The 24,431-nt window shown below is 43.4% G+C and overlaps 1 protein-coding gene across 1 annotated transcript in view; it reads right to left on the bottom strand.

Annotated features, from left to right (window-relative positions):
* The window catches only part of snd1 (staphylococcal nuclease and tudor domain containing 1), a 142,598-nt gene that overhangs the window by 9,582 nt on the left and 108,585 nt on the right, over positions 1-24,431 (bottom strand). The window contains exons 18-22 of the mRNA XM_080851628.1: positions 18,408-18,552; positions 9,887-10,010; positions 8,122-8,191; positions 3,602-3,715; positions 1,349-1,552 (exon numbers count right to left, since the gene is read on the bottom strand). Coding sequence (XP_080707754.1) covers positions 1,349-1,552; positions 3,602-3,715; positions 8,122-8,191; positions 9,887-10,010; positions 18,408-18,552 — 657 coding nt within the window. The remainder of the gene's footprint in view (positions 1-1,348; positions 1,553-3,601; positions 3,716-8,121; positions 8,192-9,886; positions 10,011-18,407; positions 18,553-24,431) is intronic.

Here is a 24,431-nt window from a genome sequence, read left to right as displayed (position 1 = left end):
CTGATCCCCTGCAATGCCATGTGCATGGCACACTGAGAAGAGGTGAAATGCAAAGCCCCTTCTACTACACGGCCCAGAATGATGAGACTTCCGGATTATCTGGTGACTGAGCTGGCTGGGTGAGCTTTAAGGTAATGGCTTGGTCTACCCCCTTCCACCTCTACAATGAGCTCTATTACATAACATTCTGGAGTCAAATGCACCAAACAGCCTTACTTCAACTCTATGGGCATTCTGTATCAACCCACACTAGACCTTGTTCTTAAGAAATAAGTGTGAAATATGTCAGATCAGCTAAACCTCTGGCAATAGAGAAATGTAAATAGAGAATAAGGTGGGGGAGCTGCATGTTTCACAAGAAATATGACCATGGCCATGAAATAGGAAAAACAAACTCCATATGGCGATCTGCTTCAAGTGGCCCTGTGGGAGTTGGGTAGTGTAGTATTTCAGCAGCCACTTTGGGGCATTGCCCAGCCAGGGGAGCAGAGCAGAGCAGAGCAGAGCAGTCCTCTGGAGCTCTAGGGCTCCCAGTCAGGGAATATGGGCCAACACAGACATGAGGGGGGAGGGGTGAAACACCTGTATTGTGTGTGTAATTTAAGTCTTCCTGCTTGCAGATCACTGTGTGTGTGTGTGTGTGTGTGTGTGTGTGTGTGTGTGTGTGTGTGTGTGTGTGTGTGTGTGTGTGTGTGTGTGTAGCTTATCTCCCATTAACCATGGGTCTACAGCCAAATTAGCATAACGACGCTGAGCAAAACACCGGCGCTTCCTAACCCTCTAAAATGGCTGCCGTCAGGAGGCCTGCTGGGAGAGATTCTACAAACACACGCACACACAGTGAGTTGCTTGCCCGTGCACATGTTTCACAATGGAAGCGTGGTCTCTAGTGATTCCACTAATGCTTGTTCACTTTAATGTCCAAATACTCCTCTTTAACGGGCTTGCCTTCGCTGCCTTAGGTATGGTTCGACCCTGACATTGATTCACTTCAAAGTACAGGGCTGTTTGGAACCGTAATGACACCAAAGCCTGTGCTATAGTGCACACAACACTGGAACACACTTAACTGTTTGCTGATGGTAAATTGTGTCTTCCAATAACCCAATGAGTGACACAATGCTAACCTAATACACTGAAAGCTGTTATTAGATGTTATCTTGTTGTTACGCCGTTCAAACTCAGGACTATTCCATAACAGGCAGTAGAGTAGAATCAGGACACACAGGAATTCGCCATCATGTAAGGCTAAGTGGGAATGACAATTTGTTATCCATTATGTGAAAAACATAAAATATTTCTTTTTCACCTTTAGAAGAGTTTCATGGCAAGCAGTGTGTAGTCTTACCATCTTCTTCAGATGCTTGTCTTTGCGGACGTCCACCATCACGTAGCCCTCCTTGACCAGGCCGAGGCCCACGTCGTCTTTGGAGTCGGTGAACTGCAGCGTGACGTGAGGGCATGTGGCCCCGCTGTACTCCACGTTGAGCTGACACTGAGTGTTCTGGATGTCCCGCACGATACAGTCCACCACGTCAGCCCGCGCATCCTCCTGTAGAGGGCCACACTGGGTCAGCACTGCACACAGTTTTTCCTCTCACACCCACACACACACACACACACACAGACACATGTATACACACAAACACACGCACAGACACACACACACACACACACACACATGTGTATACACACAAACACACACGTGTATACACACAAACACACACGTGTATACACACACACACACACACAGACACACACATGTGTATACACACAAACACACACACATGTGTATACACACAAACACACACACACGTGTATATACACACACACACACACACACACACACACACCCGTGTATACACACACAGACACACAGACACACACACACATGTATACACACAAACACACACACACACACGCACACACACACACACACACGCACACACACACAAACACACACACACACACACACACAAACACACACACACACAGACACACACACAGACACACACACAGACACACACACAGACACACACACACACAGAGACGTGTATACACACACACACAGACACACACAGACACACAGAGACACACACACAAACACACACACACACACGTGCACACACACACACAAACACCACTTCACAGGGGACATCCTTGTAGACACCAAACAAGAGTAATATGAACATACAAGACAAAAATAAACCAATCATGCCCACGAGAGACAGGACACTCAAGGTTTCCAGCCTCCCACCCAGAGCCAATCATTCACTCCACACTCAGAAATTGGCCAATAACTCAGTCTTTTCAGTCTGAAGCAACCAATCAATCTCTCTTTAGTGAAGGCTGTGAGCATAGGAGGCTATGAGCTCTCAAGCAGTCGCTCTCTTTTTCACACACACAAGCTCCGGACATCACTCTCCCTACCAGGACCAGTCTCCATGGCAACCTGTGAGTGCTGCCTGCCCTTGGGGTGGTTGAGATGGAGAGGGACGCTTTAAAGGGGAACAAATTCACAGGGCTTTTTTGTTTTGCTCTACCTCTGAAAAACTTGTCAACCTTCACTGTGGGGGAACTCAGCACGAGTGAGTGGGAGAGCAGGGGAGTACGAGGAGAAGAAAGGAAACGCAGGAATGCTGAGGGCATTCTGATTAAGCTCTATGGTGCGGGGGGAGGCAAGAGTTGGAATATGAATACTGTGCCGAGTGTGAACGACTGAGTGCTGAGGACATCTCTGGTGGTCTAGCCAAGGGCGTAGGTTTGGTCTCAGCATTGGTAGGGACACTGCCCAGCAGGGATTTTCCCTATCTACAGAGCAAATAAGGGTCAAAATATCAATGCTGAGACCAAACGAAAAACTGATATGAGGCGTTATTATTTCCTGGCGTATTTAGTAGCTTACCGTATCAGACTACTAGCAGCACTCTTTCAGGATTCACGTAGTGTTTCTGACTCTGCCACTTCAGCCAATTAAATGACAGCATCTTGGCTCGAGGGCGCATTGGAAAACTTGAAAATGTTTTTTTCACTCTTCTCGGCGACCAACATTGTATTGATAATAATACGAATCAGTTTGCAAATAATTTTTTCTCAAATTAACAAAATATTGGTAGGGACTTTTTTTGTCTTTCCCAAACTTAAGTCGTGACTAGTCCCTATCGACCCTATGCAAACCTACGCCCTTGGGTCTAGCAGTTACCCATGTGTACAAGTGGACGGGCGGAAAGGGAAGGTGGATGGGTTGAGGACAGAAGACAGACAGACAGACAGACAGACAGACAGACAGACAGACAGACAGACAGACAGACAGACAGACAGGCAGTTCTCCCAAATGTGTTTCAGCAATATCAGGAAAACACACTCACTCACTCACCCACTCACTCAACAACAAACAAATAAACAACAGTCACAAAATACAAAGATACAGTACAGAAATACAATACAGCAGTCGTCTGCAGTTTGTGCTTACAAACTTAAAGATTCAGCAGAATCAGAACACATCTCGATTAACTTATTCTATTGGGTAACTGAATGACCCTGCTGGCAATTCCATCTGTGCAACAAACCAACACGTTGATTAATATGTATGTGCACTTACGTCCAGGGGCACCTGGATGAAAGCAAAGGCATGCTCTGTGGCCTGAGCAGCCAGGGTGCGGGTGCTGAACGCTGGAGGGAGAGGAGCCAGGCGTGTGGAGGAGACCGTCTCTCTCTGCAGTTAGAAGAAAAAGAAAGCAGCATTAAATCATGATATGATGACCAGAACAGCAAACACTTACCAAAATGAACAGCCTTTCATTGACCAATCTGCATGTTTCCCATCTGTACTGTATTGAAAGAAATGCGATACAAGAACAAGTGAAGTACTACATGAACGCTGGAGAGAACACCGCAGTGTGAATGACAGCTTCACACATTTGCATAGTGAATGGAACACACTCTGTCTACTGTATGTTCTTTCATTGGGAGAGCAGCAAGGCATTGGCAACATTCCAATTTAAGAGGTAAGAAAATGGGCTAGACTACACCTACAACAAATGTTTGTAATATTTGGTTCCATGCGTCCTAACGTCCTCCTGTCCTGATCTGTCCACTCAGTAACCTTGGTAACACCTTGGCACAGATCATTCATTCCTTTAACAGTATGCTATAACTGCATGGGTACATACCTACAATTCCCAGTCAGATGGTCAAACGGTCATTCACATTCAGCTTATTTTTGGCAAGGTATCTTCTCTGTTTGACCAATTTGCTATTAGAATGACACATTTATAATTTGACTATCTCAAGGTAAAAGGGCGCAGTCGATTTATATTTCAAACAGCTGTTGTTAGGGATGAAATTAGTCAAGCCCACAGGAAACTCTAATAATAAAGCATGTTGTCTTCTAGTCTTGATAGCAAAGCCCTATGCTAGTTTAAAGTTCTAGAAACTAGCATAAAACATAAAAAGCCAATTAGTATAGATCAGCTTCTCCCACAATGGCATTTGAATTTGCTTTGCATATTAAACTTAAGCTACCTTGCTGTTAGGCTTCCCATGTCTAGCCTTCATAATATGAGAACTGGCTGCTGTGCTCTGAATAAGATCCACATAGTCTGAGATTTTAACTCACAATTCCATTTGCCATAGCAAGAACTTCTAAGGTAATAGAACTGCTAAGGTATTAGAAAGACTTTCTTATGCCTGACGTCTGGTCTCATGCACAAGTTTGTTTTCAATATTCTCTGTGATTGGTTGATGAGTGACAGATCTGTGTCTGTGAATACTAATAAGTTTTCCCCAGCCACTCTGCATAAAGAGAAGCCGCGTGCCAGTGAGAAGGCAAGAGCTAAATGGCCAATTGCAAAACACAATAGATACATTAATGAATAAATACAGATTACCGGCTGCAAAGAACAATAGATACTTAATGAATAAATACAGATGACCGGCTCTAAATGAAATAACAGAGTATACTACCCATTGGCCGAGTATCTACGCAAAGTTTTCAAAATGCATATGTATAATGACACGTTTGTGTCGCCAGGAACTTATCTAATTTAATTTACAATAAAACATACAATGACATTTTGACAAGTTCTTTTGGTTGGTTGTTAACATTGCATCCCTTAAGCTCCACAATTACTTCTTTACAACTGAGATCTCTTAAGTGAATCTCCACCTGCATTCCAAAACTAATTTTGTATAATATATATTTCTTAAAATGTCTAAAGTTATTGAACAACCACCAACATATGCTTTAATCTAGTGAAACATAGAAATACAGAAATAAGATGTAAGCTGGAACAATTATTGGCACCCTTTGATGAATTTAAATTAGTTCATCAGACAAAATAAAAAACAAATATAACTCACTTGTGCACACTTTTTAGTTTTCATGTGACATGAATAAACCAATTAATTATGTTTCCAGCTTCCAGTAAGTTTCCAGTTTCCAGTAAGGCTATCAAGAAGTTTCAGTCCTAAAACTGTTCAGATTTTCAGGATGTGGCCCTAAGAAGAAACTCGGTGAGAGAAGTCTGTAAAGGTTGATGTGGGTTGTGGAAACACTACCACGCAAGAGATCTAAAGAGCTTCAGGCTGAGCTGACGCAACCAGGAGTGGTGCTTTCAGCCCGTACGCCATGCCACACAGTAAACCATGGGTGAAGGTGCTTTCAGCCCATTCGCCACAAAGTAAACCACGTAGGGCTCCATGGGTGAAGGTGCTTTCAGCCCATGCGACACGCCACACAGTCAACCACGTAGGGTTCCATGGGTGAAGGTGCTTTCAGCCCGTACGACACGCCACACAGTAAACCACATAGGGCTCCATGGGTGAAGGGCAAGGGGGACATCACTATTTAAAGAAAGGCTGGAAAGGCAAGACTAATGTTTGCAAATATTCCCATAGATAAGCCGGTCTTTCAGGGATAATGTTCTATGGACAGATTAAACCAAAGTAGAGCTCTTTGAGAATGCAGTGCATCAGTTTGTTTATAGGCCACAAAATAGCCCCTATAAGGAAAATACCAGTGTATCTACAGTAAAACATGGTGGAGGTTCCATCAGGAAAAGAGCAGTCTACCTACAGTAAAACATGGTGGAGGTTCCATCAGGAAAAGAGCAGTCTACCTACAGTAAAACATGGTGGAGGTTCCATCAGGAAAAGAGCAGTCTATCTACAGTAAAACATGGTGGAGGTTCCATCAGGAAAAGAGCAGTCTACCTACAGTAAAACATGGTGGAGGTTCCATCAGGAAAAGAGCAGTCTACCTACAGTAAAACATGGTGGAGGTTCCATCAGGAAAAGAGCAGTCTACCTACAGTAAAACATGGTGGAGGTTCCATCAGGAAAAGAGCAGTCTATCTACAGTAAAACATGGTGGAGGTTCCATCAGGAAAAGAGCAGTCTACCTACAGTAAAACATGGTGGAGGTTCCATCAGGAAAAGAGCAGTCTACCTACAGTAAAACATGGTGGAGGTTCCATCATGCTGTGGGGCTGTTTTGCTGCCTCAGGTACTGAAGGTAATGAAGGTATTAAAGGAATGATGAAATCAGAAGATTACCACGGATTTGGAGCTAAATGTGTTTACCCTGGTTCAACTAGGCTTGAGGCGAAGGTCTCGCTTTTTCAGCAGGACGACCCAAAGCACACATTCAGCAGAAGAAGAGAATGTTTGAAAAGGAAAAGATGCCAGGAATTGTGTCCAGTACAATACAGTACCTTTCCTGTTTGTATTATTTCCCTATTATGCAAGTTCGTTTGTTCAGTAACCTTGGACATTCTATACAAATATTCTGGTTTTACAAAATAAGTTGATTTGCATAATATTTCTGAAGATATTCTGAATTATGTACATAAAATGCAAATCATTTTGACCAGCAATGTACATTGTTATTTATCCACATCCAAATAAATAAATAAATAAATAAAACCAGCATCAATTTGTGATTTTTTTTTTTGGGGGGGGGGGATAATTTATAAACATTGCCATATCCAATAGTCATTCAGTTCATTATTCTGCACCTTCTAGCTACAGAAAACCTTTGTTGACAGACATCAGGCCGTATATAGACCATGTCACACCAGCAGGAAAAGGTATGGAAATTTTGACCTTCACAGAAATTCAGAGGATATAACCATAATTGAAAACAGGGAGAGAGGAGCCCTTCTGTGTGGACATGTAAAACAGTTACAAGCAGAAGGGCTGGATTTAATGATCTGACTTTATGGCCTTGTCTCAGCCTCAGATGAAAGACTGAGGTGGACCTGAAAGATTTATGTGGACAGAAAAATGTATTCAAAGCTGTATATTTTCACAGCACATTTAAAAGAACCCTAAACCAAAAGACCATGTCATTTGTAGATACACGGCGATAGCCAGACCAACAATTAATGTCATGATACGAGTGTGATTAAGACAACTGATTAAAGCTTATGGGGAGACAGTAAGGTTTGTAGTGCTGCTGGTCATAGAGGGGGAGGCAGAGAGAGAGAGAGAGAGAGAGAGAGAGAGAGAGAGAGAGAGAGAGAGAGAGAGGCCCTGAAGAAGCTAGTAGTACTAGCTCACTGCCCTCCCAATCACATTCTCAGAAGGATGCCAAGGAGCATCACATCTGCAGGACAGGCCCAAGGCCTCCTGCTCTGAGGTCACCATAGAGACAGACAGACAAACAGCGCAGTGCAGTGTGACAGGGCTGCTCTGAGGTCACCATAGAGAAAGACAGACAGACAGCGCAGTGCATGGAGACAGGGCTGCTGGATCAGCGTATTAAACACACAAAATCCAAACGCCATATAAAGACACTTAAACCCATATATTCACAGACCATGTACTATATGATGTACCACAAAAACGTCTAGTGACATATTGCATCATCTTCCAACTGTTTTCACAAGGATGTTTCTAGGAATGATTCAGACATTGTGGATAAAAGCATACTATGGTACAGCCCCCCCCCCCCCCACACACACACACAGACATCCATTAACTCCGATCAATCAGGAAGAACTGTGTTGATACTAACATGATCATAAACATAGGCTGACATCCCTGTGCTCCTTTACACATGTTCTCTCTCTCTCTCTCTCTCGCACTGACAGGATCTATAGAGATGCATGTTCCACTCACGTTGCCATAGTCGATGTAGAACACGTGGACCTTGGCGGGGGACTCCACCCTCTCCACTCTGGCTCTGTACCTGGGGGAAGATGCAGAGCAGTGAGACATTGAGCAACAAAAGCGTGGAAAGAGTCAAGGGCCATAAGTGCTATAAAGACATTTATCCTTTCAATTTTCCTCAAGAAGTGCACAGTAGATGCCTTTCTAGAGATGTGTGTAGCAGCAAAGGGTGATTATTAGACCCACAGGCAAGCTGTACTCTTCATTACTCTGGACCACTGGGAACTATTCCCCCCAATAAAGGAGTGATAGACCCTCTGGTAGATACCGCAGTGACGTGTCAAGTCTATGCACTCATACAGTGAGTGGGCTGCCTACACAGGGCCGTTTTAAAAATCTTTACATGAAAAACACACGTATAACCTTTGACAGGTGACGACTCTTATCATAAGCTTGAAGATGAGAATGGAGAGAGAGAGAGAGAGAGAGAGAGAGAGAGAGAGAGAGAGAGAGAGAGAGAGAGAGAGAGAGAGAGAGAGCTATCTTCAATAATAAGAATGCACAGCTAGTACTAAGATGCCCAGTGACTTTCCAAGACAATGCACACTTCTGAGAGTGCTGTAGTACAGTCTGGGGCTACAGGGGTGAAAACTCAAACTTTCTAGGTGGTACACAGACCAGGGAGACAAATGTCAGGTGTAGGGTGGATGGAACGCGAATGTTACAAATACTTAGGCCAAACAGTACAGTTACGAGGCTGATGGGCAGTCAGTATACAAAGCTGTCTTAGTCTAGATATTCACTACCTTCAAAAATCCTTAAATGTCAGGACGGTAATTAATTCAAGTAGAGGAGAACATAAGCATAAAGAGCTCCAATTATCCCATAACAGGCCCAGACATACTTTACAAAATGAGACTGAGAATGAGTGATCACAGGTAAATGAAAAGAAAGGAAACTCGCACAGATGGCACATTTCACTGCAAAATGAAAGGGCGACTGGATGACTTTGAAGTCTGCTTAAGAGGGGGCTTGGACTGCATCTGGCACTCCCTACATACTTTCCCCCTTAACCTGACAAAGTATTGCCTTTACAGTCAACTCAAATAGATAGAGTCGCAAAGTAGTCTTCAAATGTAGAGAAGAACTGAAATTCTGTTACATAGCACATTTCAAGGGGGATGGGAATAATGAAACATAGCAACGAGCAAAAAGGATAATCGTTTAAAAATGTAGCATTTTTTATCTTGAGTGGCAATAGAGACTATACACCAATATGTTTTTGATAAATGAGAGTTGCTCTCTGATGACCACTTCATCCCATTCATACATGAATCTATGCTTCTGTCCCAGTCATGTTTCTCAGTCAAATAAAAAGATCAAAGGACTTTAAAAGTAAAAGGTGAAAAGTAAAACAGTAAAGAGACGAATTATCGAATTATCTCCTAGATGTTCCCATTAAAGAGCGATGAAGTGTAGATATCCTCAACCATTAACTATACTAACTGAATAGCTTGAGGCAACTGGCCCAAGACAACACAAGGCCCAGCTGGGAGTCCCATGGTGACAGCAGCTGTGTGCTACTAATATGCCCCAGAGTCAGCAGCTCGCTGCTTATACAACCACTGGAGCCTAGCAGACCACATCTAATCTCCCTTTTCAACAGGCAATTTACATTCTCTTCAATGCACAGTAGGTTGATGATTTGTGACATCCATGTAGAGGAATAAAATAGTCCAATTCTACAGAATGTTCTATTGCCCTGTGAACTTACCACTCGCCATCAGCAAATTTGGAGATGCAGAAGTCGCCTCTACGTGGTGCATAGGACCCATCTACTGGTGGCGCGGCAGCGATCTCTGCTCGCATAGTCTCCATCAGGTTTTCTAACTGGGCACCTGGCGAAAAGAGAAACAATAAGAGAGAAGGGTCAGGCTCAGTGCTTCAAACTGAAGTAGTAGAGATGGTGATCTACTTACAAAAAATAACCAACATTATTTCATCACTTTAGAGTCTCCACAAACAACTGTGTCATCAATCACTGCTGGAATGAGTGTGTGTGTGTGTGTGTGTGTGTGTGTGTGTGTGTGTGTGTGTGTGTGTGTGAGTGAGAGAGAGAGAAAGAGGCAAAGCGAGAGAGAGGGCGAGAGAGAGAGAGAGAGGGACAGAGAGAGAGAGGGCGAGAGAGAGAGAGAGAGAGGGACAGAGAGAGAGAGAGACAGAGAGAGAGAAATCTAGTGGTCATTCAATAATGAGCTGCTAAACAATATTTCATACTGGTCACTAGTAAGTGAAGCACAGCTAAATACAGGAACTAATATCTAAGTTTAAGGATATGCTGCCACACTAAGCCTGGTCCCATGACTGCAATATCCAGCCAGTCACTGGCTCACAGCAATAACAATTTGGTGGCTATCAGGCTTGATGGCAATGGAGAGCGTGGAGCGCTTACTCCAGCTAGTTTAGCAAAATGCTTATGTGAAATTACACAGTGATTTGTTGACAGTCAATTCCAATTGATTTCCTTGTGGGTGGAAGTGTCACTGAAAATACAGTACTTAGACACAGGCTCAGTTCAAACTGAAAAGCCCTTCTCAACTCTCTGGGTGAATTGGTCACTGCTGCTGTGTAGAGAGCAAACATGCATTCACTCAAAGCAGTACTTTCTTTTTGATTCAGGATAGAACGTTTTGTTGGACAGACAGTTCAATAATCTCCAGCAACACAGGAATCTTAGTGAGATCTGGGAGGTTTAGCAGAAGTCCTATCATTTCTTCATTACTAATGCTGAATGCATAGTATGTGTTTGGGAGGGGTGGGAGATTAAATCAAACTGCGTTGTTTGAATCAAATGTCCTTGTAGCAAAGCTTAAGGCTGCCACATTCTAAGGTGATTGGTCGGTGTTCCTCCCTGTCCTTCCTACTTCCTAACGCACTCTTAATCGCTCTTATGCCTAGAGGCATTGCAATACTAAGGGCCGAAATAGCCCTGTGTCTGTGATTTTCTACTGACTAAAAATAAAACTACTTGAGGTGGATTCCAGCGAAGATTGGCCTAAATACTGTCAGTTCCTAGACACTTCATCTGTTGGATTACGGATGCTGGAGTACTCAGCAGACAAACTTTACTGGCTGTGGGGAAACTCCAAGACTCCTGTGCCAAAGTGACATTACTCGGCGTCCAAAATCCATCCATAAAGGATCTTGTAACATTGATTTCAACAAGAATGATTGCAAGACTCTTCCCTCCCTCTGGTCTGTAGAGCGCCGTCACCCAAAGATCTCTGAGCATCTTGTTGACGTCTTTACCAGCTCTGTGGCCCTCAGACGTCACATCACTCATAAATAAGATCAATGAAGTCTTGCTGTTGATCCAAACCAATGTGGACTTGAAGAACTGCTCTGAAATCTGACAGGGTTGGAGGAATCTATTCCAAACTCGACAGTATCCCTTCCTGGCTTCACAACATACCAACAAATACAGACCATAGCACCTCCCCAGAGAGCTGATGTCAGTGCTCCTAACAGCAGTCTATATTCCACCTGCACAGGTACAGGGAGATCACTGACCAGGTCACTAATGTCTCTAACCTGGAACGAAACCACCCCAATTGCAACATCATGATGGAGATTTCAACCGAACTGACTTCTAAAGAACTGTAATTACAAAAAAACAAGGTGACTGCGTCAGGGGAAAGAATCAGATCTTGGGCCAAAGCTACCAAAATAAAATCCACCTATCGTGTGTACGCAAAAGTGCCTCTGGTGACATCCGACCAAGGTCTGTCAAACCTCAAACCAGAACTGTTCAAAATGGGTCAAATGATAGAATTGAAACACTAAGATGCTGCTTTAAATACACTGACTGGAGCACGTTTAGTGAGTCATGTGAAACTCTATAGGAATACAGACACAGTGATATCAAGACAATCAATCTGCAAACCTATTCAATCTGTGTCATATGGCCTCAGCAAACCCTGGTTCTCAGGCGATTTACTTGATCTATGGAGGACTCTTATACCACCAACTGGAAGACAAAACTGTTCCAAATAACACCAAGGCATTACAAAGAAATCCCCCCCGTTGCCTCCACGAACAACTTACTATGCCACTGGATTCTGGATTTCTGGAAGGATAGGAGCCTAGTTGTCTGATTCAACAACATCTTTCCACTTCCCCTCACCACCAGCACAGGAGGGCCACAGGGATGCATTCTGTCCCCTTTGCTCTTCTCTTCACTAATGACTTCAGATCAACATCAAACTTCATCAAGACTCTAACTTCCTTGCCAGCAACAACCTGAAATGGGAACTCCATGGCAACCACCTCATGCAACAAGCTCAACAGAGACTTAACGTCCTGAGACAACACAAAATCACACAATCAGGCATGGTCTGGTCCCAAATACAATAAAGAAAATGGAGAGAATTGTCACCAGAGCATCAACAATCATTGGCAGCAAACTCCCCACACTGGATTCCATATACACACAACGCATCATCTCGCAACCAATCAAGATCATGGCTGACCCTGTCCAATCAGATCACTATCTTTTGAAGCGTTTCCCTTCTAGCAGAGGGTACAGATCACTAGGAGGCAGGACAGAACTCCTTAACCAGAGCTTCTTCCTCAAAAGTCATACAGTTGAGAAATACACAAAAGCTTGTTCTACTTGTTGCACTCATGTCCTTGTGATTGCAATGATATTGTATTCTTATGTTTCCACTCATATTGTATCCTTATGTTGGCACTGGTGTCCAATCTGAATTCAAAGCATTTGTTGCTGAAGTACTACCTTAATTGGGAGGATGAGTTTGTGGGGAGGGGGTTTAAGAAAGGGGGAGATGAAGCTGAGAATAGAGAGCAGTGTGCGTGTGTATGGGCAATCTTCTGACATCTGCTTACACATAAACACATAAACACATGCATAAAATGACAGCCCGCAGTGGTGCTACATGGACAGTGGAAACAGTGGAAACATCAGTAGGAGCACTTAAAGACACACAGCCTGCATCTGTCCCAGTGGCACTGTTTGGAATGCTCTCCACCGGTGAGGGGATGTTCTAGCGAGGCTGACAGCAAAAGGCTTGGCTCTGATTTATTAATCTAATTAAAAAGTTTGTGTGTGCGTTCCTAGGCACAGAGTGCTTTTCTGCAGCTCTGTCCGCTTCCTTACTGTGCTCTACTTTGAGTCTTGCAGATCTCATTAAATAATAAATAAGATGTGAGGGACTCCTCAGAATGCTATATATAGCTTTAATGGAGACTCTTCATTTAACCTAATTAATATGAGACCTTCTGTTATTGTCCGAGCACAGTAAGAGTTTGGAGCAAAGCACATCCGTAAGCATTTCTAGAACGCAGAGCGCCACATTGACCACGCTAAAGATGATTCTCCCATCGCAGCCATCAGCAGAACACCACAAGCTTCAATATAGTGACACTGCTTTTCTACTTAACTAATCAACATTCCTGCTTTTCCAAGAGTACAAAAATAACTATGCTGAGAAAAAACTTTAAGCAATTATCTCATCAACATAACTGTGAGAGCTGTAAAAGAAGATACAAAACCAAAAGGTTTCAAAAATGAAGTACTATCAGTGTACTCCTTTATATAACAGCGCTGACAGGACCAAGTGGAGACCATATGGTGGAAGGTGTAGCCCCTTAGCAGCACTCTCTCTCTGGGTCATTACGCTCTCTAGGAGAGGACATAACCCTGGATCCATCTCTCATTACTGGGGCTTCAGACCTCTTTACTGGGGGCTGTAAATTCAAAGCCTTCCCATCTCTCTAGGTATCTAGTATGGAATGGCCCATAAAAGAGAAGAGAAGTCAACATGTTTGATAAGAGCCATACCCCAGATCAACACTTTAAGTACTGCATCAGTTATTTAGCCATCATCTCACCGGAATTTATATATTTTATTTCCCAAAGTATTCAAATTTCCCAGTCAAATTGAATACTCCTAAAGCCTGAAGATTGGCAGTGTGTCCGGAACGACAGCCATGATTGATGTACTCAGACATCAAGTTTCATCGATAAGATTAATCAACAACCCTTTCAAGACTGTGGGTTGAATCATTTATGATGTCAATAAAGTGAGAAGACCCTTAACCAGTACCAATGCCTCACTCTGTGGCTCGTCTCACTATCCCTCTGTGCTCTCCACATCTCTCATAACATATCTTTAGCGTGTCATAATAAGTATTCATCTTCGTTACTACACACCTGGTATCTCAAACAGTCTCTTTCACATAGATAAAAAGAAAATGATCACAGAACCTGGATGTTTACCTAATTTCATTTGCGTACAGTTCATTTCAGGGTACCTCTTGTGAGGGATATGGGGGAGCTTATGGATTCCACCCCCTTAGAAGTTAATGAAAATAAGAATGCCAAGAATACGGCATATATAGGAATGTACAGTATGGCAAGGTGGCAAAGAGATGTACGAGGAACCACTTTCTATAGGCTCAAAATTCTATCTTGGTCTCTCTCGATCATAAAGTGCTTTCCTTGAGGAAGCCCAACCGAGTCATTTTCAAAAGCAGTCCATGGTGTGATGAACAAAGCGCTTCCCCTTGTCGTGCCTCTCAGCCCACACAACAGACTAGAGCCCAGCGAGTGCAGGGCATGAGCAGAAGAGAATAGTGTTGTTGCATCACAATCTAAAATTAAAACGCACCACCAAGTATTTGCATTTGGAAGGGATAAACAGACAAACACACTGGTGTGTTCGAAGCAGCAGTCAAACAAACCAAAAAAACAAGGAAAATGAAAAGCAAAAAAAAATAAAAAATGCTTTGTTGCTAATAACATCTGGAGATTGGCCAGCTGTGAATAAGAGAATTTCGTCAGGCTTGGCAAAAGAATGAGTTTGGAGGCAGGGTGCATTATAGCGCTCTCCCAGCTGATATCTAACTACACAATGGGTCTCCAGTGAGTTGATGTGCTTTGCCTCGTACACAGCTGAAGTGCTGACCTGAAAAAAAGGTGCCAGTGTAGAAAAAAAACCTCCTTTCTCTCTTCCTGATATTGGGTAACCTGCTTACACAGTTTCATGGCTGCAGCTGTTTTCACATTTTAAGCAATTCCATTTGTATTGCCCTGTTCTGTGGAGTGGCTGAGCGCCTAAATGGGAACTCTGTGCTGCTTGATTATGACTATTCTGCTGTCGGTGGTGTAGCCTGGGATGCTTGAGCTATCATAACAACAATAAGTCAAACGTTAGATAATGCTCTCCTGTGTATCTTTGTTAAGATTTGATACATATTGCACAGTGGTCACACAGTGGACAAACAGTGGACATCTATGTATTTTGTCTCATTTCGCCCAAGGTTCCCATAAAAAGAGACAAATTGGTGCTTTGGTGCTTTGTGTGATTTCATTTTTTGGGTTAAATATTCAAGTTTGAACCAGTGCTTTTAAAGTTAGAAAAAGTTTTGGTGGGAAACACTGCAGGCAAAAATATTTGAACTCCATTGGTGTTTTTACAAGCCAGAAAACTATGAAGCAAAGTGAAACTGCTGACATGAATCAACATCTACATGATGCAACCAACCCCACAACCTGCTGGATGGGGAAAGACTTGTAATTAAAGGGATAAAATGACAGCTGACGGCAACCAGGGCACAGAGAACTACACACCCAGATTCCCAGAGCCCAGCATTTGAACAGAGCCTGAGGTTTTCATTGAAGCCTCAGTTCTGAGCGTTGCTGGGAATGAGAGTCTGATTCATGGGCGGCAGAATCCTGATGAGTAACCAAATGGGGTAAAAAAAACATTAACTGGCTGACACTGAGAAAGTTGCCAAAGGTGCACCTTTCATCCTGTGCATAGCTCTACATCTACGCACACCCTTGTAGGAGACTAATTACCTATCGCCTGGGGGAAGTCTGTGAGATGTATAGTATTTCCTCTGCTCAAGATACTTATTTCCACTGCAGAATCCATCACAAGAAGCAGATCAGGGCTAAACTCACACTTTGAGTAATTAAATCCAACTAATTATAATTAAGGGGGGGGGGGGGGGGGGGGGGGGGTGGAGGGGGGGGGTGGAGAGAGAGTGTGATAAGAGAGAGAATGTGTATGTGACTGTTTCCAGATATTCCCAGGAGGTTGGTAAATGGGAGAGATCTTCCAGTAGGCATCTCTCGGGTGTTTAGAGGCCATTAAATGGTACGAGATGATAAACACGAGCCTCTCAGCATTGGGAATGATTAGGAACACTGGTTCCTGTTAATTCCATTAATCTTTTATTTACACTGTGTGTTACTTAACATAGTTTGAAATGCTTTAAGCTAGTAGTGGGAGTGGTGAGGGCTAATGTTAGCACTGAATGGTTGCATGGGAGTGGTGATGGCTAATGTTAGCACTGAATGGTTGCATGGGAGTGGTGAGGGCTAATGTTAGCACTGAATGGTGGCATGGGAGTGGTGAGGGCTAATGTTAGCACTGAATGGTGGCATGGGAGTGGTGAGGGCTAATGTTAGCACTGAATGGTGGCATTGGATTGGTGAGGGCTAATGTTAGCACTGAATGGTGGCATGGGGGTGACGGGGGGTAATGTTGGCACTGAATGGTGGCATGGGATTGGTGAGGGCTAATGTAGCACTGAATGGTGGCATGCCATAAACTGGCCTGAATTCATGTACAAGGTAAAGACTGCTGTGTCTTTAAATAACACCTCATATCAAGACTGAGTTTTACCAGTTGACATAGGTTTCTGGTTTCAAGTCACACCATCACAAGAACCAAAAAAATCGAACAATAACAGTACAAGCTAGTAATGAGAGAAACACGGAGCGAGAGAGCAATGCTGTGACTCTCTCCTGCTGAGTTGCTAGAGGTCTAGATGCAGTATAGGGAGTTATTCCAACAGCCAATCCTGAAAACTTCAGTGGCATGAGCCACAGGTCCCTGGTGGCTCTCCATAGCAAAAGAAAAGGCATACTTGAACCGGGTAACAAAACCTGTCTTTACATTTCACGCTATTATTTATTTACTGTTTGTTTGTTTGTTTATCCATCTACCCCACATGTGTAAAACTGATTCTAGTCATGTTGCTGTGTTTACATGAGTTTCTGTTCTCTGACCCTCTGATAATCTACAGTCTATGAACACAAGCACTAGTCTGCCTCTCCTCTCAAGTATCTGTTCTGTTGGACTCCTGCTGCTGTGTGTTAATGTGGTATCTTATGAGGAAAAGAACAAACACCAGAAGGACAAGAGTGTAAAGAAGGGCACGAGTGTAAAGAAGGACACGAGTGTAAAGAAGGACAAGAGTGTGTTTAATATAATGAACTATGTTGTTTAAGTGTGGGAGGCACTGTACCCAACTGACCTATACTAATTATGCATATCTCCTTGGGGTGAATGGCGTCTGCATGGTAACATGTATCACCACTTCCTCTCAGGCTGACTGGAATAGGAGACTGAAAGAGGATGGCTGTATGGGGGGGGGGGGGGGGGGCAGGTGGGGGCCCTGTGCATTCACTAACACCTGCAGGTCTCCTCCATCCAGTTATCCACAGCTAAAAGAGGGACTTAATGTGATGGGATTGTCACGCTCCTGGCAACAGAAGACTGAGATTGATTCTTAATGAATGCAAATTAATTAATTATCGCATTAAAACGCATTAAGAGTTGACGAAAGTCGATTTTATGGCCTTGCCAAAGTAGACTACGATTGAAATAGGAGAAGAAATAGGAGAAGACCCTTAATTATTCAAATGGGTTTATGTGAACTGTATCTTGGCTGTCTATGTACACAGCATATGTGCATGCATATGACTTTTGGCCACAACATACTCCCAACCCACCAAATGAACTGTTTTTTTTTTTTTTTTCAAATTAATAATTTTGGATGACTTGACAGGAATATAGATGATTATGAATTAACCAACAAGCAAACTATGAAAATGGAGCCTCATGAACACTTCACAGCTCTGCATAAACATAACCTGCTGTGTTTCCAAACCAAGCTACGCATGAGAGACCTCTGTGTTTGCGGTGTCCAAATGTATAACTCAACCCCAGATTTGGAGGATAACCATGCCCTTGAACTAACTGCGAATAGTTATGAACATTCATGAGGCCTCCCTCAGACAGATGTCTTCTTCAGGTGACCTAGTTCCATGAAGTTAACTATGCCAGAGGGCCTCATATGGTGGGTAGAACATGCCATGCCCTGCCTTTTGCAAGTAGTTGGCATTGTAGAGGCAAAAGAGGAGAAGGAGATAAGGAGAAAATGAAGGCAGTTATTAGTTGCTGTCAGTTAGTAGAACTTACCCGTTTCCACATCCTGTGTGTAGAAGTGCAATTCATCTGTGATTTCAGTGACGTATACGGCTCGGTACTTGGCCACCCGCTCTCTCTCTTCTGACTGCAGAGCAGCCACTTCCTCTGTCGGTTTCTCCTCATAGTTGGCCCAGATCTGTCAAGAAATCAGACACACCAACACACAAAGAATCAGTTGACATGCCTGTAGTAAACTACACTGTACAATCACATAATATGCTATACATGGAGAGACGAAACTAAATATCTGAGCTGGTAGCAGGCAACATGGCGGTGTTATACAATACAGCTTTGGCAGTGGAGAAATCTGATCATGTTCGAGTTACTAGAGGTGTGGGTCTAAATGCCTCGTTGCAGACAGTCACTTTGTTTCCCATTCACAGAGCCAGGACCGTGCACGTACACCAGAATTGTCTTAACCGCACACACTGGACAGTCAGAGGAACGTGTGGAGAATTTGACTGAATTTATTGAAAAGTGCAATGGATAACAATCAGGCTGCACCTTCAAGAGTGAGCTGGGTTTCAAGTTCAAGCACTGTATGAGGGACTGGCCTCTGCCCGCTTCTCTCATTCTCATTCCGCGAGAGTAGACACGGCCAGCAGCAGGCTCATTACGCCAAAGAGTTAAGCTTGGGGCAACAAATGAAAAACTACAGACTGTGGACAATGTCTCTTCCCCACCAGCTAAGCAATTGTTGCACAAAATCAACCAGCGTAACAACTACAGCACCATTATAAAAATATCTGTCAACATTTCGCCCCACTCAAGGATGCCACACTCGTCTTCTCTAAGGCTGTCTCCAAACTAAATCACATTGTCAAGGGACTGCATTACAGGGTCTTTTTTTCATTTCAAGAGTCTTGTTACAAGATAATTAGGAATAAATATTTTATACAGAATTGGTGTAAGCTAATTAAGTCTATTAACTGGGCAGAGCAGACATTTACAAGAGGACTTTGCTGTGTGTTCACCCTTCCTGCAGCAGAGGCAGTGCACAGGTATACAAACCTTGTGTGACAAATACAAGTGACACAGGCACTGAGCCTTTAAGACCTTGCCACATATGACAAAGGACTAGGTCAAACCATCCGATCGCAATCAATTATTCACCTCCTAGCCATGCGATGCATTAAGAAACCAACAGACATTAGGATATTATGGGATATTAATGAAGATGTAAATAAGTCACGCTGCAGCAGTCCTCTGCCCACTGCCCTCTGCACCCCGCACCAATCTGCTCCACTTTGCTCCCATAATGCAATGTTGCTGCACAGAGAAGCTTTTAATCGGAGAGGCAGGGCCAATCAGAATGACACAGATTACAGTGTCACCATTCATTATGGTGGCGAGCGTCACAGTGTCGTCTCTGGCACAGCTGGTCACCGTGGATGCTCACGCCCAGCGGCTGGACGACCTCTGACATGTGCAGATTCATGCTGCAGTGGCAAGGGCATGGGAGACCGCCGCTGCTCCATAGCCCACACACACACACCCACACTCACCCATGGACGTCCTAATGCTAGAGCAACAAAAAAAAAAAACATAAGAGACCTCCAAACCAAATAATCCCTAACTGCGCACACACACACACGCACGCGCACACACGCACAATCTCTTTCCCGCCTGAAGCAGATGACCTTCCCTGAGCAGCCAACCATTCCTGTTTGTTCCACTTGAGTGCAGGTGTGGCTACTACTGCTGCTGCTGCTGCTACTGCTCCTCCATCACTACAGCAACCACCACTGCAGCGAGCGTGCAGAGAGATGGAGAAATGGAGGTAAGACAAGTGAGTGAGGACAGCAAAGCCCAGGCTCAACACACCATCCAGCCCTCTGAAAGGACGGCCATATTAGGGACTTTCTGCAGCAGCAGTGGCTGTGTCTGTGACCTTCACAAGGCCAAGTGTCAGCTCCGTTCTATCAGCACCTAATGGATGGCAACCTCAAAGGAACAGAAGACAGCTCTTGTCAAGGGAGCAGAATCATCTCTTCATGCTCCTTAGACAAGGACACACACAGAGCAGAAGAGACGTGTGATTACAGGACCAAACCTGCAGTGGACTTAATCTAATGAGGAGTGATGATTACAGAGGTGGCTTTCTGGGACTTGGCTTGTATGTGTATTTGATAAAAAGCTACTGAAAGCATTCCATACTCCAGTCTAGCACAGTTTCTGGCCTGGGGAGACCAAGGAGCAATTAGCTAGAGTAGTACTCAGCATTCAGGTGATGGGATGGGGAAGGCAGTGCCTTTAACCGAGCTATTCTATCACAGTCATAAAGAAAACTACAAAAAAAATCCTCTCCCTTTCACTCTCTCGCACACACACACCAGGAAAAGAGGAGGGGGACATCCCGAACACTGATTAAAGGTGACAGCGTGTCAATTCCAATAGAATGTGTTCAGCCCTGTAAGAGCGGGGCCCCATCAACACCCAGAGCACACAGACTCCCAGCCAGGGCACGACGGGACTCAGGAGGAGAAAAAGAGAGTGGAGAGGAGAGGGAAGGGGCAGAGCAGGGCCACGGAATAGTCAGACAAACATAGACAAGAGAGTGAACATTTGAAAAGCTAGTTCTAGTGTGAGGTCTCGGATCTGCAGCAAGTTTAACCAGTGAAGGGGGGGCTATGATTCACTGTGACCTCTGTGGGAAGAGACTTTACCATGTGGGGGATTTATTTTGTTCCCCCAACAAACACGAAATAAAATATCTCTATCCATGAATTGTTGCCACAGTAGACCACTAGAATTTTCACTGGGAGTGCTTTGAATGAAATTACTAAACAGTCTCTTGCGAGGGTTTTTTTTTTTTTGCCAAAAGTGACTGAATTTGCTGCGGGAATTCTCAAAAATCACAGAAAACTTAAATCAATTGGAATACTTTGCAGAAACTCCATGACTTGCTTTTGTTGTGGAAAAATTGCAACAACAAGAGAAATAATTGCAATTGTGGGAAAACCTTGGATTTGGGCACAAAAAAAAATCACAAAATCCTAGAGGGAGTGACTAAAAGAAAATGCAAATGTAAAGACTAGTCTTGTCTAGTGTAGACCAATCAAAGTTTATCACAGGGTATACATTTCATAATATCCTAATGAGATACAACATTCAAGAAAATTACTCTTTTGATGCACAGCAACCAGCTGCATGCTAATATGTGCACATTTGTGAACAAATCTCATCAAGAGCCAGCATAGGCATTCAGACAGCTAATGTGGAGGCCAGACAGTAGAAAAGCGGCACAATTAGCTTGCCTTCAGACAGTTTCAATAGCAGTACTTAGAAATAAACAGGAATATGCAAGTGCAGGCTGAATAGGTTGATAGGCGAAATTACACTGAGTCAAAGAGCACAATCATAATCCATCACTAGCTGCACTACCCTGGCAGAACGTATTGGGTTCAACAGCAGAGGTCAATTGTGGTCTATGACCCATGCTTTTCTGGGCTCAATCATAATGCCTGTACTGATGGAACTATTATAAACATGGGGACATTAACACCACAGGTGACTAACACCACAGGTGACTAACAACACTAGCAGAACAGGTGACAGGTGATTGCAGATCTTGTAGTTGATACAATAGACTCCAACAATCACACAATCACATAACACAGTACCAAGCACAAGCCACCATTTTAATACAGCATACACATAAAAAAAAAAAAAAAAAAAGTTATACACATAAACATTTCCCTGAAAATGTGGACACAGAGGTTTGAGATTTACAGTACATTATATAATTTCCCCATACATCCAATATTACTTGATTCAATATAATTCAAATGTGGTGCTTAAGTCTGCTAGAGGAAGAACAAATCAAATCTAGAATCCTACTAGGTGAGGGAGCTAACTAAATTGATCACACCCACGTCGAGATGAAACATGTGGACGTGCTCAGCGACATGCTTCCCATCAGAACTGAAAGAGTGCATGCGTGGGTGACTGAGTGATCTATAGCCTGGCTCACAGTAGAACTTGCGGGGAGTGCTGTATGCTGGTTTGATGATCTCACAATTGACATGTGACAGCTGGGACCTCTTGAGGTGAGGGAATTGACAATGTGCACGTAAGAACACCCCCCAACACCCCCTTCTCTGCCCGACACCTTGCTCCAGTGGTGGGGGGGGCCTGCTTGAGGAGTCATTAACCCCAGGGCAAGGAGCTGTCGAAGGGTTAAGTGGGAGGGAGGGGGGACATACACGATATGGCTGATTTAAGGGTATGAGCATAAATATTCCAAGCACGTTCACAGGCCCTGACACTAGCCTGCTGCTGTCATATCTAGATGCACTATGAGCAGCCTGCCTCAACACCACCATAAAACACACAGCAGCCTTGAAAGGACAGAGATCTGTCTCTGTCTCCATCTCTTTTACACTCAGAGCAAACACCACACACACACACAGATGCCACAATACTCTACTACTAGTAAAGATATACAGTCCCGCTCAGCAGTATTGGCACCCCTAGTGAATATGAGCAAACAGGGTATGAAAAAATATGTCTGTGCTGTTTATCCTCTTGGTGTTTCACTCAAAATATTCACAAAAATCTTACCTTTACATTGAAGTAAAATTATTGTAAGAGAAAACAACGGTTGAGATTAAATAAATATTTTTTACAAAAACATGTGTACCACTATTATTGGCACCCCTAGAAAAATCTTATAATTGAAATCTAACTGAAGTATATTTCCAGTCATGTTTTACATTTTTAAGTTCACCTGTTTAATTATGAACTCTTAAGAGGTTAACCATGACTTCCTGTTCCACTGATGTACAAATATGAGATGACAGGCCAAATTCCATTAGTCATTCATCACAATGAGAAAGACCCAAGAACACAGTGACGATGTGCAATAAAAAGTTGTTGAGCTGCACAAATCAAGAAATGCTGTCAATCAACAACAAACTAGAGTGCCTACAGTTTGCCAAATGGAAGTCAGACTCTCAATGGGACTGAGATAAATGGTCAGATGAGACCAAAATAAAGCTTTTTTGCAAAAACAACAAAGGTGGGTTTGGCGTAGACAGAAAGATAGCCATACAGAAAAGCACCCCATACCTACTGTGAAGTATGGTGGCCGATCTTTGATGTTGTGGAGCTGTTTTTCTTCCAAAGGCCCTGGACATCTTGTTAGGATACATGGTATCATGGACTCGATCAAATACCAGCAGATATTAAATGAAAACCTAACAGCCCCCTCTAGTAAGCTTAAAATGGGCCATGGTTGGACCTTCCAGCAGGACAATGATCCGAAGCATACCTCAAAATCAACACAAAAATGGTTCACCGGCCGCAGAATAAAGGTTTTGCCATGGCCATCACGGTCCCCCGACCCAAACCCCAAAGAAAATCTGTGGGATGAGCTGAAGCCGAGTCTACAAGCGTTGACCTCAGAATCTGAAGGATCTGGAGAGATACTGTATGTAAGAATGGTGTCAGATCACGTGCTATGTGTTCACCAACCTTATCAGGCATTATAGGAGAAGACTCAGAGCTGTTATCTTGGCAAAGGGAGGCTGCACAAAACATTTAATTAAGGGGTGCCAATACCTGTGCACACATGTTTTTAAGAATAATATTTATTTAAAAAAAAACTTTTTCTCTCAATTATTTTACCTCAATGAAAAGGTAAGATTTTTATGAATATTTTGAGTGGAAGACCAAGAGGATAAACAGCAAAGACATATTTTTTTCATAGACTGTTTGCTCATATTCACTAGGGGTGCCAATACTGCTGAGCGGGACTGTAGCTCTATATATTAAAATTGTGTGCCGTTTCTTGACCATACCAATCAACCACAGTGAAACAGAAGAATCATAGCCCGGTTAACATGGTCTAGTGTCTTGTACAATTCTATACCATCTTTAAACTTGTAGGACAGTACATGCCTAACCCTAGAAGGCTCATTGTGGCGTAATGGTAGGCTGTCTCAGATGGCAACACAGAGAAGCACTGGAATCCGGTTTTATGTGGATATGTCCTGCCTGTCCTGCTTGGACCGC

This window comes from Sprattus sprattus, assembly GCF_963457725.1.
Source record: "Sprattus sprattus genome assembly, chromosome: 14".
NCBI lineage: Eukaryota > Metazoa > Chordata > Actinopteri > Clupeiformes > Clupeidae > Sprattus > Sprattus sprattus.
This window is presented reverse-complemented; position numbering and strand designations above follow the sequence as displayed.